Genomic DNA, 15144 nt, shown 5'->3' on the forward strand with positions numbered 1-15144 from the left:
TTCACTGGACCACGCAAACTATTCTTCTGAATCAAACTGCTGCACTCTGGAAAGATCCAAGGATCAGCTTCAGCATTCAAGAGACCTTGAAGTAACATTTCAGATGCCTTGATAGATTGGATATATTTTACATAATAGTTTAACTAGTGTTTCGAAGGCCGTTCATTTTGCATAACTTTGCTTTCCAAAGACACTTGACTGAAGAATTAGAATGGACATTGCAGTCAAGAACTTAGTAGCATATATTTCCATGAAGGATGTCCACATGCAATAAAAAAAAAGAATATTGCACCAGATGTGGATTTAAAAACTTTAAGAGCCTGATCTTAATATTACCCCTTTACCTGCACTCGTATACCTTCCCCACAGAATTCTATCTGCAACATTGTCATTGAAGCCCAAATTTTGCTAAGGTTTTTTTTAGTTTAATTTTCTTTAGAGATACAGCGCGGAAACAGGCCCTTTGGCCCACCGAGTCCACGCCAACCTTGAACCCCGCACACTGGCACTATCCTACATATACAAGGGACAATTTACATTTTATTTTTACCAAAACCACATTCACCTACAAACCTGTATGTCTTTGGAGTGTAGGAGGAAACTAGAGCATGCGGGGAAAACCCACATGGTCACAGCGAAAGTACAAACTCCATACAGACAACACCCATAGTCAGGATTGAACCTGGGTCACTGGTGCTGTAAGACAGCAACTCTACTGTTGCACCACAGTGCTGCCCTAAGCTGCAGCCTCATCCTGCAGCATCAATAATAATGTCTTTGAGCAAAGTAGGGCAGCACACTGGCGCAACAGTAGAGCTGCTACCCTACAGTGCCAGAGACCTGGGTTCGATCCTGACTACGGTGCTGTTTGTACGAAGTTTGTACATTCTCCCTGTGACTGCATGGGCTATCTCCGAGTGCTCCTGTTTCCACCCGCATTCCCAAAATATGCAGGTTTATAGGTTAATTGGCTTCTGTAAATTGCCACTAGTATGTAAGATGCAAAACTGGGATAACAAAGAACTAGAGCATGGGTGATAGATGATCGGTATGGACTCGTTGGGCCGAAGGGCCTGTTTCCATGCTGTCTCACTAAACTAAACTAATGTAAAATCAAGAGAAATTTGATAGAATGTTGCATCATCTTGAAAGGCAGATGGTATGACCTTAACATGCTCAGCAAAGCTTTGGTAAAGAACAAAGTTAATGAAGTTTTGCCTTAATGTTCTGTCACTCCAATGTCCTAGCATGTTGAATGTAGACAAGATAACCTTTACTAAATTGAAGCTCAAGATTTTTTCGGAACAATTTGAACAGTCTCAAGCAGTACTGTAACATTTGCTACAGAATGTTCTATTACTTATGGCTTAATGGGCCTGTCCCACTTAGGCGACTTTTTAGGTGACTGCAGGAGACTATGCAGTCACCACATGGTCGCCACATGTTCGCGGACGGTTGCCAGGGAGTCGCCTTCATGGTCGTGAGGAGTTCCCGCAGTCTGGGAACCAGTTGAAAAATTGTTGAAAAATTAGCGGCGACTAGAATGAAGCCGCCATGGAGAGTAGCGAGAATTCTCGAGCTGTTGGTGGGTCGCCAGGAGATCCTAGAGGGTTGCCAGGAGGTCGAAGGTTCTCGGAGGTTCTCGTAGGTTGTAGCCGGTGCTGACCAGTGAATTTCATTGGCTCATTGGGAAATAAAAGGTAAGCAGTAGTTTTAAGAACCAAGGAAAACCGACCGGTAATGTTAAATGTCCGCCGAGCTTCACAGCCGTGTATCTCTGGCTTCTTAAAAGTTGTCTCCACTCCTTCTCCCCCCTTGTCCCCCCCTCCTCTTTTAAAGGACTTACCATACACTGTGCTTACCATCTTTTTACAGCGCCAACCTTCCTGTTCATCGCGGTGTATGTCTGTATCACCTAGGCTTTGCACTGTGTGAAATTTTTAGACAGGGCAAGAGGAGGGAGCACTGTCTAAAAAATTCACACGGGCTGGTGAAGGAAGCGATGTGTGTGTGTGTATTTTCCACTCCAACAGTCGCCGTTCCAGTTCCCGGTTTTTCAGGCGACTGCCGGAAACTTGACAGTCGCCGGCAGTCCGCTGAAAAATCGCCTAAGTGGGACACGCCCATAAGGTTGCTGCACACTTCTTGATGAACTATAGTGCTGAGAAACTCTCTTCACTGATGCATGGACACCAGCTAATGGAGACCTCCTTTCGTCTAACCAAAATAACTAAACTGAATTATTTTGGTAAATAATTCAACGTGAAGAATCACTTTTTAATAAATGAGATAAACAGGATCTTTGGCCAAACGACTCTTTTTGAGCCTCCACACACTTGTTCCTGCCTTCGTGAATCTCATGTATTAAATCATTCCCTTGAGACTTTCTTGGTTTAGTGATACAGCATGAAAACAAGCCCTTCAGCCCATTGTGCCCACACCAACCATTGATCACCTGTCCACACTAGTTCTGTTATCAACTGTATCACCCACTCCCTACGTACTAAGGGCAATTCACAGAGGCTAACTAACCTACAAACCCGCACATCTTTGGAATGTGGGAGGAAACCAGATCACTTAGAGGAAACCAATGACAAAAAAGATACAAAATGGTTGTGAAACTGCTGGGGAAGGATATTAAACCAGAATTGCCATTACAAAATGCTTAGGGAGTGATTTGTTGAACGGTACAGTACAGGAACAGGCTGTTTGGCCCACAACGTCGGTGCCGAATAGGATGCCAGGACCAACTCTTATCTACTGGCACATAATCCATATCTCACCATCTCACTCACCCACACAGAAGGTGCATATCCATGTGCCTATCCAAAAGTCTCATAAATGCCAGATCACCTAGAGGAAACCCACAGGGAGAATGTGCAAACTCTATTCAGACAACACCTGAGGTCAGGATCGAACTAGGGTCTCTGGTGTTGTAAGGCTACAGCCCTACCAGCTGCGCCACCATGCTGGCTTGGTATTGGAAATAGATGGAGGTAATGGTACAAGTCTGTGAGAGTATCTGATTTCAGAGTTGCATCTGCTCCAGGATTAGAAAAAAAAGTGTCAGGATGTTGCCTGAAAGATGTTTCTTCGAGTAGTGTATTCATGCTTATAGAATGGGAACAGGATATAACATTTTGACTATAAATAGAAATTTAAAAAAAGATGAGAGGCATAGATAGTGTAGAAAGTCAGAGCCTTTCCCCTGGGTCGAAATGTCAAAGAACTGGAGGGCATAGCTTTAAGGTTAGAGTGACAAAGTTTAAAGGAGATGTGCGGGGCAACTTTTTTGCAGCGAATATGTTGCCAGGAGTGATGGTGGAGACAGATACGATAGGAGCAATTAAGAGGCATTTGGATAGGCTCATGGATATGCGGGGAATGGAGGGATATGGATCAAGTGCAGGTAGATGAGATTACTTTAACTGGGCATCATATTTGTCACAGGCATAGTGGGCCGAATGGCCTGTTCCTGTGATCCTGTTATTTGTTAAAAGGAGGAGAAATGTTAATAACAATTGAGCATGGAAATGAGATACAGGTAGGATAAAGAAATTATCAAGTAATTGCATCAACTTTATTGAATGTCAGAGAGATCAAAGTATATCCACATGGCTGTGCCCCAGGAGAAACATCGATATGAGGAATCACTCAGGCTGGTTAATGATAAAGTCTGGAGCAGTGAGTCATGCAGTTTGGAAACAGGCCCTTCGGTCCAACATGCCCCATCCATGCTAGTCCTACCTGCCCGCAACCTTCTAAACCTATCCTATCCATGTATCTGTCCAAATGGGATCAAGGAAAGAGCGTTCACATCGTGGTCCTGTTTCCACCACCACGCACAAGAAGCGCGATACAGACACCATTGTGCAGATGCCGAGAAGTGTGTTCAGCTCTGGCTAAACACTTCTAATCTTGTATGTGAGAAAACGGGGAATTACAGGCCAGTTAGTCTAACATCGGTAGTGGGGAAACTGCTAGAGTCAGTTATTAAAGATGGGATAGGAGCACATTTGGAAAGTGGTGAAATCATTGTACAAAGTCAGCATGGATTTACGAAAGGTAAATCATGTCTGATGAATCTTATAGAATTTTTCGAGGATGTAACTAGTAGCGTGGATAGGGGAGAACCAGTGGATGTGGTGTATATAGACTTCCAGAAGGCTTTCGACAAGGTCCCACATAGGAGATTAGTATACAAACTTAAAGCACACGGCATTGGGGGTTCAGTATTGATGTAGGTAGAGAACTGGCTGGCAAACAGGAAGCAAAGAGTAGGAGTAAACGGGTCCTTTTCACAATGGCGGGCAGTGACTAGAGGGGTACCGCAAGGCTCAGTGCTGGGACCCCAGCTATTTACAATATATATTAATGAGCTGGATGAGGGAACTGAAGGCAATATCTCCAAGTTTGCGGATGACACTAAGCTGGGGGGCAGTGTTAGCTGTAAGGAGGATGCTAGGAGACTGCAAGGTGACTTGGATAGGCTGGGTGAGTGGGCAAATGTTTGGCAGATGCAGTATAATGTGGATAAATGTGAGGTTATCCATTTTGGTGGCAAAAACAGGAAAGCAGACTATTATCTAAATGGTGGCCGATTAGGAAAAGGGGAGATGCAGCGAGACCTGGGTGTCATGGTACACCAGTCATTGAAAGTAGGCATGCAGGTGCAGCAGGCAGTGAAGAAAGCGAATGGTATGTTAGCTTTCATAGCAAAAGGATTTGAGTATAGGAGCAGGGAGGTTCTACTGCAGTTGTACAGGGTCTTGGTGAGACCACACCTGGAGTATTGCGTACAGTTTTGGTCTCCAAATCTGAGGAAGGACATTATTGCCATAGAGGGAGTGCAGAGAAGGTTCACCAGACTGATTCCTGGGATGTCAGGACTGTCTTATGAAGAAAGACTGGATAGACTTGGTTTATACTCTCTAGAATTTAGGAGATTGAGAGGGGATCTTATAGAAACTTACAAAATTCTTAAGGGGTTGGACAGGCTAGATGCAGGAAGATTGTTCCCGATGTTGGGGAAGTCCAGGACGAGGGGTCACAGCTTAAGGATAATGGGGAAATCCTTTAAAACCAAGATGAGAAAAACTTTTTCCCACAGAGAGTGGTGAATCTCTGGAACTCTCTGCCACAGAGGGTAGTTGAGGCCAGTTCATTGGCTATATTTAAGAGGGAGTTAGATGTGGCCCTTGTGGCTAAGGGGATCAGAGGGTATGGAGAGAAGGCAGGTACGGGATACTGAGTTGGATGATCAGCCATGATCATATTGAATGGCGGTGCAGGCTCGAAGGGCCGAATGGCCTACTCCTGCACCTAATTTCTATGTTTCTATGTGGACTCAATAAGAAGAAGATCTGTCCAAATGTCTCGTAAATATTACCGGCCTTAAATGTTATGACAGTACCTGCGTGATAGTGGTAAATCTATATATTAAGTAGCAAGTATATTAACTATCAGCTATTGGAAACTGATATATAATTTTAATTCAAATATCTTGGTAATTTTGTTAACCAATGACAAAAAGGTACAAAATGGTTGTGCTGGGGAAGGATATTAAACCAGAATTGCCATTACAAAATGAGGGAGTAATTTGTTGAACGGTACAGTACAGGAACAGGCTGTTTGGCCCACAACGTCTGTGCCGAACATGATGCCAGGACCACCTCTTATCTATTGGCAAATAATCCATATCTCACCATTCCTTGCATATCCATGTGCCTATCCAAAAGTCTCATAAACGCCATTTTCGTACCTGCCTCAAATTTTATCCAGCAGCACGTTCTAGGCACTCACCATCTTCTGTGAATAAAAAAACTGGCCTCGCACATCTCCTTTAAAGCTTCTCGCACCTTAAAGCTATGTCCTCTAGTATTTGATATTTTCCTGGGGAAAAGGTTCTGTGTCATAGTCAAAATCAATCATCAGTTAGTTCACATCAACATGTGGATATTAAAATAAGACTTTTATTAACAAAAGTAAACATGCACAGCCAACATACTTGACTTCAGAAAGGTAGAATTTGAGGGAATGATTTAGCATCTATTATTCCATTGTTAATGGAAGTAAACATATTTTCAAAGGGAAACGAGAGGTAATTTGTTTGAGGAAGGCAAACAAGGTAAAGTGTTAGCAGGAGAAATAGATAATGTGCTTTAGAAACTATATGAGATACCTTAATTTATTGGCTGAGGCACAAAGTACAAAACTGGGGAAATTGTGCTGTAAGTACATAAGATATTATTTAGCACAGAGAATGGGACAGCATTAAAGAAGGTGCAGATGTGAGTTGCTAAGGTTAGATAATATTAGTGAAGCACAGCAGGTTGAGAAAGAATTAGCTGAGTTGTTCAGGAAGGGTTTGTATTTGTTTTGTCAGCAGGATCAATAGTGAGGGGGTAAAAAGACACAAAGTGCTAGAGTAACTCAGCATATCAGGCAGCATCCCTGGAGGACATGGATAGGTGTATCCGTGTGTGTGTGTGTGTGTGTATACAGTATATATGGTTTTGGAGGGGTGGGAGCGGTCAATGGTTCACCTTAGGAGGTAAGGTGTAGGATTGTTCTCAAGCATCTATTTTTGAGAGAATATTTGAAAGTACATTGAAATTTTAATTAGCAAACTGAACAAAACACGCCTTTCAACTGTGTCATATACTTTCAGAAATATAAATAATCTCCCAAGAAAAATCGCAAAGGACGCACATTTTGTGCTGGATGTTCAAATTTGCTTGTAAAATTGGGCCAAGCACAACAGTTCCTGCCAATATAAAATTTGTGAAAATCTGCTCCAACTAGATTGAGACAGGGAACACTATATGCCGTAGAAAATATTCATACTAGCAGGTGATTCCGATGTTGCAATCTTTTAAGTGACTGTTAAGAGACACAACAAGAAATATTATTGTTGACATTTGCAGATTAATAAGATTGTTAATTGGTATCCCTCTACCTCCATTGCAGGGAAATATGTGACAACCTGCGTCTTCTATCAATCCCAGAAAATGCATTTCAAGGAATGAACAATGAATCCTTAACATTGTAAGTATATTAACTTTTAGTCACAGAACTCACTGCTTTTTCCACATGCAAAATTTAAGTTTCCAATATCAAGTGAATTATTTGACAGAAATTATTTGAGGTTTAAATTATCTGAGGTAATGTAAATTTCACACATTTTCTAGAGGCTTGGCTAGCGAGTCCAGATTGTGAAAGTGACCTTGTAGTATTTTCATTTACTAAGAAGTAGTTTAATTATTCTGATGAGAAAGATAAAGAAATTATAATTTTTTGCCAGCTTTGAAATAAGTTTAGTTTATTGTCATGTGTGCCAAGGTACAGTGGAAAGCTTTTGTGCATCCTAACCAGTCAGCAGAATGACAATACATTATTACAATCGAGCCATCCACAGTACAGATACATGATAAACGGAATAACGTCTAGAGCAAGATAAAGTCTTGTAAGGTCCGATTAAAGATAGTCCGAGGGTCTCCGATGAGGTAGATAGTAGCTCAGGATTGCTCTCTAGTTGTTGATAGAATGGTTCAGTTGCCTGATAACAGCTGAGAAGAAACTTGCTGAATCTGGAGATGTGCGTTTTCACACATGATGGAAGAGGGGAGAAGAGGGAATGACCGGGGTAAGACATCCTTGATTATGCTGGTGGCCTTGCAAGGCAGCGTGAAGTGTAAATGGAGTCAACGGAAGGGAGGTTGGTTTTGTGTCATAACGTCATAAGGAATAGTAGACATAGGCCATTCAGCCCATCAAGTCTACTCCGCCATTCAATCTATCTCTCCCTCCTAACTCCAATATCCTGCCTTCTTCCTATAACCTCTGACACCTGTACTAATCAAGAATCTATCTATCGCTGCCTTAAAAATATCCACTGACTTGGCCTCCACAGATTCACCACCCTCTGGCTAAAGGAATTTCTCCTCATCTCCTTCTTAAAAGAACGTGATGGTCTGGGCTCCGAACACAATTCTCTGCAATTTCTTGCAGTCTTGGATGGAGCTGTTCCCAAACTATGCTGTGATGCATCCCAATAAAATGCTATCTGCCCCTTCAAGAATATATAATAATTGAATTGTAATAAATATTGAAATAGATCAGTAATGTAGAGACACAAGAAAATGCAGGTTTGTAGGTTAATTGGCTTCTGTAAGTTGCCCCTTGTGTGGGATAGAACTAGTGTACGGGTGATTGTTGGTTGGCGTGGACACGATGGGCAAAAAGGCCTGTTACCATGCTGTATCTCTAAACTAAACTTTACGAGGCCATTATTGTAATAACACACAAATAAGAGGAAATGAATATAAATTGATGCAAAGTTATCTGTTGAAAAATTCAGAGACTGGTTCAAGCTATGGGAAAGTTGTGTACACAGGGAAATATTGGTTCATCGACTCAAATAAAATTAATTTGAGAGATACAGTGACAGGTCACAGTGAACCCTAGGCATGTGCGCCTATCGAATGACAATAAAAGGAAGGTGATTTGTACACTGTCCCCCTCTGGTAGAAATGCATAACTGGATACATTTCCTATGAAGTATTGTGCTTGGAAGATCATGCAAGCAATTGGAAGCACTGTGGTGCAGCTGATAGAGGTGCTGCCTCACAGCACTGGAGACCCGGGTTCGATCCTGATCTTGGGAGCTGTCTGTGTGGCATTTGCATCTTCTCCCTGTGACCTCGTGGGTTTCCTTCATGTGTTCTGGTTTCTTCCCACATCCCAAAGATGTGGGTTTGTAGGTTAGTTGCCCTCTGCAAATTGTCCCTAGTGTGTAGGGAGTTTGTCGTCTTCTTCTTGCATATGGCGTGCACAGCCTAAAGATCAAGTGGCATGAAAAACTACATCTATTTGTTTGTGAACGTCAGGTTGATTGCTGAGAGGGATAACAAAGAACTAGTGTGAACGGGTGATAGATGGTTGACGTGGACTTGGTGGGCCTAAGGTCTGTTTCCATGCTTTATCTCCAAATTAAATTGGATGGTCCCTGAACTACAACTTCCAGGAATTTGAAGCAGTTGACTCTCTCCACCGCCATTGTGTTAATGAAGACAGGTTCATGGTGCCTACAGCTTCCACTCTGTGATGATCCTTGTTTGTGCCAACTGAGCATCTGTGGAGAACATGGATAGGTGATGCTTTGGTTCAGGACCATCTTCAGAGAAATATCATTTCTGAAGCACTAACATTTTCATTCATACTTAGTGGAAAATATGTTTTTGCAGTAAATCACAATAAGGCTGTTTCTCTCCATAAATCACACCACTCTGGATAACTTCTGGCCAATTCCTATCCTGTAAGGTATAGGGACTAATGACTTATTTTCTGCACAGGCTGCGCACGCAGGGATGTCATTTCTTTGTGCAATGTTCATTTGTACAGTTACAGGGAGAAATTAGGTCACTTTGTTCCAAACCACACCAATAGTTGGTCATTCACTGAAGAACCACTCTTTGCCGTACAGCAGCGTGATTTAAAGGGTCGTTCGCTTGTTTTACTCAGTTTTGTTTAGAGATACAACATGGAAACAGGCCCTTCGGCCCACCAGGTCCATACTGATTATCAATCACCTGTCCACTATGTTATCCCACTTCTTCATCCACTTGCTACACATTGGAGGTGATTCTACAGTCAATAGACTTACATGTCTTTAGGGTGTGGGGGGAAACTGGAGCACCCGGAGGACACCCACATGGTCACAGGGAGACGTGCAAACACCACACAGACAGCACTCGAGGTCAGGATCAAACCTTGATCTTTGGGGTAGTGAGACCAAAGTCCTACCTGCTGTGCCAGAGTCTCCGCAGTCTGTTGCTGAGCCTGAAAAATGACTGCTTAGTTTTCCCTGTGAACCCTGAGTTCACTAACGAGAGTGACCTTGGTTAAGGTTCACTGTCGTGTTTACATTTGAAACGTATGTAAAATGATGGGAGGCATAGATAGAATAAACAGTCAGAACCTTTTTCCCCAGGGTGGATATGACCAGTACTAGAGAGTGTAGACCTCCGGAACGCATTGCCAGGGGTGGTGGTGGAAGCAGATTTGATAGTGGTGTGTAATATGGGCACAAGGAAGTGCAAAGAATAGTTGAATATGGATCATGTACAGGCAGATGAGTTCAGTTTAACTTGGCATCATGTTCAGCACAAACATAGTGAACTGAAGCGCCCATTCTACCAGGATTATAATTATGGAGAGGGTCAGAACTGGACCTAGGGTTGAGATTTTTGATTGGAGAAAGGCTAACTTTGAGGAGATGCGAAAGAATTTAAAAGGAGTAAATTGGGACAGTTTGTTTTATGGGAAAGATGTGGAAAAGAAATGGAGGACATTTAAAGGTGAAATTTTAAGAGTACAGAATCTTTATGTCCCTGTTCGGTTGAAAGGAAATAGTAAAAATTGGAAAGAGCCATGGTTTTCAAGGGAAATTGGACACTTGGTTCGGAAAAAGAGAGAGATCTACAATAATTATAGGCAGCATGGAGTAAATGAGGTGCTTGAGGAGTATAAAGAATGTAAAAAGAATCTTAAGAAAGAAATTAGAAAAGCTAAAAGAAGATATGAGGTTGCTTTGGCAAGTAAGGTGAAAGTAAATCCAAAGGGTTTCTACAGCTATATTAATAGCAAAAGGATAACGAGGGATAAAATTGGTCCATTAGAGAGTCAGAGTGGACAGCTATCTGCAGAGCCAAAAGAGATGGGAGAGATATTGAACAATTTATTTTCTTCGGTATTCACCAAGGAGAAGGATATTGAATTATGTGAGGTAAGAGAAACAAGTAGAGTAGCTATGGAAACTATGAGATTCAAAGAAGAGGAAGTACTGACACTTTTGAGAAATATAAAAGTGGATAAGTCTCCAGGTCCGGATAGGATATTCCCTAGGACATTGAGGGAAGTTAGTGTAGAAATAGCAGGGGCTATGACAGAATTATTTCAAATGTCATTAGAAACGGGAATAGTGCCGGAGGATTGGCGTACTGCGCATGTTGTTCCATTGTTTAAAAAGGGGTCTAAGAGTAAACCTAGCAATTATAGACCTGTTAGTTTGACGTCAGTGGTGGGCAAATTAATGGTAAGGATACTTAGAGATAATATATATAAGCATCTGGATAAACAGGGTCTGATTAGGAACAGTCAAACAGTGGATTTGTGCCTGGAAGGTCATGTTTGACTAATCTTCTTGAATTTTTTGAAGAGGTTACTCGGGAAATTGATGAGGGTAAAGCAGTGGATGTTGTATATATGGACTTCAGTAAGGCCTTTGACAAGGTTCCTCACGGAAGGTTGGTTAAGAATGTTCAATTGTTGGGTATTAATGGTGGAGTAGCAAGATGGATTGAACAGTGGCTGAATGGGAGATGCCAGAGAGTAATGGTGGATGGTTGTTTGTCAGGTTGGAGGCCAGTGACTAGTGGGGTGCCACAGGGATCTGTGTTGGGTCCACTGTTGTTTGTCATGTACATCAATGATCTGGATGATGGTGTGGTAAATTGGATTAGTAAGTATGCAGATGATACTAAGATAGGTGGGGTTGTGGATAATGAAGTAGAGTTTCAAAGTCTACAGAGAGATTTATGCCAGTTGGAAGAGTGGGCTGAAAGATGGCAGATGGAGTTTAATGCTGATAAGTATGAGGTGCTACATCTTGGCAGGACAAATCAAAATAGGACGTACATGGTAAATGGTAGGGAATTGAAGAATGCAGGTGAACAGAGGGATCTGGGAATAACTGTGCACAGTTCCCTGAAAGTGGAATCTCATGTAGATAGGGTGGTAAAGAAAGCTTTTGGTGTGCTGGCCTTTATAAATCAGAGCATTGAGTATAGAAGTTGGGATGTAATGTTAAAATTGTACAAGGCATTGGTGAGGCCAATTCTGGAGTATGGTGTACAATTTTGGTCGCCTAATTATAGGAAGGATGTCAACAAAATAGAGAGAGTACAGAGGAGATTTACTAGAATGTTGCCTGGGTTTCAGCAACTAAGTTACAGAGAAAGGTTGAACAAGTTAGGGCTTTATTCTTTGGAGCGCAGAAGGTTAAGGGGGGACTTGATAGAGGTCTTTAAAATGATGAGAGGGATAGACAGAGTTGACGTGGATAAGCTTTTCCCACTGAGAGTAGGGAAGATTCAAACAAGGGGACATGACTTGAGAATTAAGGGACAGAAGTTTAGGGGCAACATGAGGGGGAACTTCTTTACTCAGAGAGTGGTGGCTGTGTGGAATGAGCTTCCAGTGAAGGTGGTGGAGGCAGGTTCGTTTTTATAATTTAAAAATAAATTGGATAGTTATATGGACGGGAAAGGAACGGAGGGTTATGGTCTGAGCGCAGGTATATGGGACTAGGGGAGAGTACGTGTTCGGCACGGACTAGAAGGGTCGAGATGGCCTGTTTCCGTGCTGTAATGTTTATATGGTTATAACATAGAACAGTACCCACCAAATCCACACTGACCAGCAATCATTCCGTACACTTGTACTATCCTACACACTATGGTCAATTTACAGAAGCCAATTAACCTACAAACCCATACGTCTTTGGAATGTAGGAGGAAACCGGTGCACCCGGGGAAAACCCACGCCGTTACAGGGAGAACGTACAAACTCCATACGGATAGCACCCATAGTCAGGATCGAACCCGAGTCTCTGGCACTGTAAGGCAACAACTCCGCTTGCACCACTGTGACACCCTAAACAATTGTTCAACAACAGACATCTCCTGCCTTCATTTTGCTCCCTGGTTTTAATGGTAAAAGTAGAATCAGAAAAAAAAAATCCAGAGCTTTTAAATCAGCAATAAAATTCTATAGCAATCCCTAATTATTTGCCACTGCGCTTTGCTGTGTTTATCTTTCATGCCCTGTGTTTGAAATTATTCAATGGCATACACATTATCAGGAAATTAAGCAAGCAAGTAGAGTTGTAGAACAGCAGAACCAACAGCTATGGTTGCACCCCTTTCCTCCCTTACAAGGATTAATACAAAGTTCCGGAGTAACTCAGCGGGTCAGGTAACATCTCTGGAGAAAATAAATGGATGCCTCTTTAGGTCTGGACTCTTCATACTGATTTTAGGGGGTGAGGGGGAGGGACGATAGTGAGGGAACTGGAAACAAGAAAAGATTAGGACAGAACAGGGTCAGCAACAGGATACCTCAGGCAGGGAGGTTTCCTGATAGGCTAATTGTTGGCTAGGGATGGTTTGATTCCAAGAGGGATACATCATTGCGAACTATGGAACTGTTTAACTGACTTTTAGTGGTCCAAGGGGAGAAGGAGCGATCGGAGGGGTGAGGGTGGTGTTTGTAGAAGTTACCTAAAATTAACGCTCATACCACTTGTTGTAAATTACCGATGCAAAATATGAAGGTAGACAAAAATGCTGGAGAAACTCAGCAGGTGAGGCAGCATCTATGGAGCGAAGAAAATAGGCGATGTTTCGGGTCGAGACCCTGAGGTGCCTCTAATTTGCATGTGTCTTCACTCTGGCAACGTGACCTATCCATTTTCCCCAGAGATGCTGCCTGACCCACTGATTTACTCCAGCATTTTTGTCTATCTTTGGTATAAACCAGCATCTGTAGTTCATTTTAATTACATTAGGATTAAGGATTAATACTAGTTCAATGCATACCTTTGACACTTTTGAAAATGTTCTTTAGCAAAATCTATTCATTAAAAAAAAAAAATGTTTGGAGAACAATCGCAGAATCGATGCCAGATTTAGAAAATTAACAAAAAGTTGATTTCAAAAAGTGCATAGGAAATAATAAGTTAAATAGTTTAAATTAATTCAAACCCATTGATGAAGTTTTGCAAATATCTTACACTAATTCCCATGGTCCATTCTCCACATTTCAAAATAACCAGAAACAGTTGATAAGATAACTGTTTTGTGATGATTCACATATTCCACATATTCCACATAATCCAAACATATGCACCCTGACAAAAGGTTTTCATTCAATTTTGAATTTAACTAAACAACTGATTTGCTCTAATAACTTTGTCTTTGCAGGAAGCTGTATAAAAATGGATTTGAAGAGGTGCAGAGCCATGCATTCAATGCAACAAAGCTGGATAAGTTGTATGACTTGTTTGCTACTTGTTATAGTGCTATATTGTTCTGATTTAAGTTACATGAAATATTTGAAAATACCATTTAAAATAATTAATGTCAAAAACAGTAATCAATTTAGTTTGTTGCATACATTTAGGATTTCATTTTGGCATCCTTGAAGGACAGTACAGAAAAACAAAGCCTTAAACCAGAGAGTATTTTAAAGTCACAAGATAACCCCCAAGGTTCTTAATCATAGATAACTAGTGCAAAAAGCAAGTAGTATACATTACATTCCAGTATAGAATTTTTCTGAATCCATTCTATTTCAAGTAAAAATCAATCTGCGATAGTTCTTATTTTGAGTTTGAATAAGATTGACATGATTTGAGAGTCATGGTGTCCAGTTACCGATTTATCAGTTTAAACAGTGCAGATAAAAATATCCAGTGTCTTGCAATCAGTACATGTTTAGAAGGGGTTATGCCCCTTTAGAAGGTTCTTGTGAAGAACAAGCATTGAACTTCCGAAATTTCCAAAATAGACTAGCGTCAGCTAATATTATTATCCAGTGAATGTCACAAAGTTATAACTAGAGATTGCAGGTGAAGATTCTACCATGCACTGTGAAGTTCTTACTTATAAGTGGGATTTCAATTTTGTTACACATATCAAACAGTATTATTAAAAATGCATTTCCAATTTTTCTTGACTTATTCTACAAAAAAATACTCCCACAAATGGAGCCTAGTATTTGAGGGGAAAGCAGCTTTATCACAGTGGTTGTGCAAACTGACTGAACCCACCACTTCCATCAAGATCAACTGGCACTAGTTCTGGCCCAACAACATGAACATTGAAACAAAGAACCACATGGATTCTTTAGGCTATTTTATTTGAAAAGGCACATCTACATTTCAAAGAGAAAATAAATTATTTTTGCTTGCAGTTTCAAACGATGTCCTGCACTTCAACAAGCACTCGTCTTCCTTTCATGAAAAGCAACTTCAAAGACACCCTGGATTAATTCATGCAGATTGTGCCCCCTCAAATATAGCCA

At 41.3% G+C, this 15144-nt stretch overlaps 1 protein-coding gene across 1 annotated transcript in view; it reads left to right on the forward strand.

Moving 5' to 3' along the window:
• The window catches only part of lhcgr (luteinizing hormone/choriogonadotropin receptor), a 66077-nt gene that overhangs the window by 36021 nt on the left and 14912 nt on the right, over window positions 1-15144 (forward strand). Inside the window, exons 6-7 of the mRNA XM_033025485.1 lie at window positions 6970-7047; window positions 14043-14111. Coding sequence (XP_032881376.1) covers window positions 6970-7047; window positions 14043-14111 — 147 coding nt within the window. The remainder of the gene's footprint in view (window positions 1-6969; window positions 7048-14042; window positions 14112-15144) is intronic.

Source organism: Amblyraja radiata, chromosome 8 (genome assembly GCF_010909765.2).
Source record: "Amblyraja radiata isolate CabotCenter1 chromosome 8, sAmbRad1.1.pri, whole genome shotgun sequence".
Taxonomy (NCBI): Eukaryota; Metazoa; Chordata; class Chondrichthyes; order Rajiformes; family Rajidae; genus Amblyraja; species Amblyraja radiata.